Source organism: Protobothrops mucrosquamatus, unplaced genomic scaffold (assembly GCF_001527695.2).
Source record: "Protobothrops mucrosquamatus isolate PMUCROS unplaced genomic scaffold, P.Mucros_1.0 scaffold7253, whole genome shotgun sequence".
Lineage (NCBI taxonomy): Eukaryota > Metazoa > Chordata > Lepidosauria > Squamata > Viperidae > Protobothrops > Protobothrops mucrosquamatus.
Window position 1 is genome coordinate 6798 of NW_015393057.1, and position 1983 is coordinate 8780.

Here is a 1983-nt window from a genome sequence, read left to right on the forward strand (position 1 = left end):
GGACTAGAACTCACCGTATCCCAGTGATTGGCTCAAAGTCACCTAGCTGGCTTTCATGCCTAAAGTGGGACTAGAACTCACCGTCTCCTGGTTTTTAGCCTGGTGTTTTAACCACTGCACCAAACCGCCTTTCCTTATCTGAAGATCTCGGGTGGGGAGGGGGGGGGAAAGGAAGCCAGCCATAATTCATGGGGGGGGGAAGAGAATTAGCTTTAATGTCAGGATTCACCTCTCACTTCCAGGTATGGCTTCGTCATCGCCGTAACCACCATCGACAATATCGGAGCCGGCGTGATTCAGCCGGGACGCGGCTTTGTCCTTTACCCGGTCAAGTACAAGGCGATTGTCTTCCGCCCGTTCAAGGGTGAAGTGGTGGACGCCATTGTCACTCAGGTGAACAAGGTAAGGCCCAGCGCACCTTCTGAGACTTAAAGAGAATTTTCCCCCCCCAGAAACCTCCTTGAAAAAAATCCCTATTTTAATTTCTGGCTTCTGCAACCCAACCTAGGTTGGCCTCTTCACCGAGATCGGACCGATGTCTTGTTTCATATCCCGACATGTGAGTGGACCGGGAGGAGGGTAGCAGGGTGGATGGTTCCATGTGGAACGGGCCAGGGAAGGGAAGGATCCCTTCCCAGCAGTTGATCCTAGATCTCGTTTCTCTCCGCAGTCGATTCCTTCAGAAATGGAGTACGATACTAACTCGAATCCGCCCTGCTACAAGACTGTGGATGAGGTGAGTCTGTTTCCTTCCTTAAAGCAGGCTGGCTGGGGAATTCTGGGAGTTGAAGTCCGTCTTAACGCGTGCTGGCTGGGGATTCTGGGAGTTGAAGTCCGCTCATCTTAAAGTATGCTGGCTGGGGAATTCTGGGAGTTGAAGTCCGTCTTAAAGCATTCTGGCTGGGGAATTCTGGGAGTTGAAGTCCACCCACCTTCAAGATTGCTGGCTGGGGAATTCTGGGAGTTGAAATCCACCCATCGCAAAGCATGCTGGCTGGGGAATTCTGGGAATTGAAAGCCAGAAATCTTAGAGCGTGCTAGCTAGGGGATTCTGGGAGTTGAAGTCCACCCGTCTTAAAGTGTGTTTGGGAAACACAGTCTTAACCACTGCATCACATTAATTCTTATTCTCTTCGTGATGTTCCCTCTGCTTTTTTTTTTACTCCCAAACCAGGACATTGTTATCCAGCCAGAAGATAATATCCGATTAAAGATTGTGGGGACCCGGGTGGACAAGAACGATATAGTGAGTTGCATCCTTTGAACGTTGGCCCTTTCTCGATCTTATTTTGGCTGTTCAGGGTCCCTCCTGTTCATTCATCCTCCATATCCTATACAGATAGATAATTAAATAACATAACATCTGCTGGGGAAAATTTGCAGAGAAAATACAGAGTTTGGGCCAATGTTATTACTTTCTCTATGATTTGGGTTAAAAATGAAGGAGGAAAGGAGAAATTGAAAGCGGAAAAATCCTCTTCCAATTTTTGGTTTCAAAGGATCTTGGGGCTGTGAGGTTCAGGCTGTTTTCTACACCAGTTGGATTCTGGCCCGTGTGTTTGCTGAATCCGCAGCTGAGCGTAGATCATCGGCAAATGTTTTGGACAATTATTTTATTGAACGTATTTATCAAATTTCTACACTGCCCATTTCACCCAGAGGAAAAAAATTGATTTTCCCAGTTTTCACGAGGACACGGCTGAAGTAAAGTCAGTGTGGCAAGAATCAGTGTCTTGTACTTGCAATCAAGAGGACTGGAAACTTTATTTTGAGAGAAGGGTCTGAGTTTAGGCAGACTCCTTTTTGCATGTAAAAATTTGGGGTCTTCCATGAGAGAGGGGGACAGAATTCCTGTTCTGGAAATTGGGGATAATATGGGGCCACTTTAGCAGTTTTAATCCTTCCTTCCTTCCTTCCTTCCTTCCTTCCTTCCTTCCTTCCTCCCTCCCTCCCTCCCTCCCTCCCTCCCTCCCTCCCTCTTCC

General features: G+C 47.6%; 1 protein-coding gene across 1 annotated transcript in view; it reads left to right on the plus strand.

Annotated features, from left to right (window-relative positions):
* The window catches only part of LOC107300496 (phospholipase D3-like), a gene marked incomplete at its 5' end in the record, with an annotated part of 7790 nt that extends 6526 nt beyond the window's left edge, over nt 1–1264 (plus strand). The window contains 4 exons of the mRNA XM_015829820.1: nt 243–402; nt 509–559; nt 671–736; nt 1175–1264. Of these exons, the coding sequence (XP_015685306.1) occupies nt 243–402; nt 509–559; nt 671–736; nt 1175–1264 (367 nt within the window). The remainder of the gene's footprint in view (nt 1–242; nt 403–508; nt 560–670; nt 737–1174) is intronic.
* Between the last annotated feature and the right edge of the window lie 719 nt (nt 1265–1983).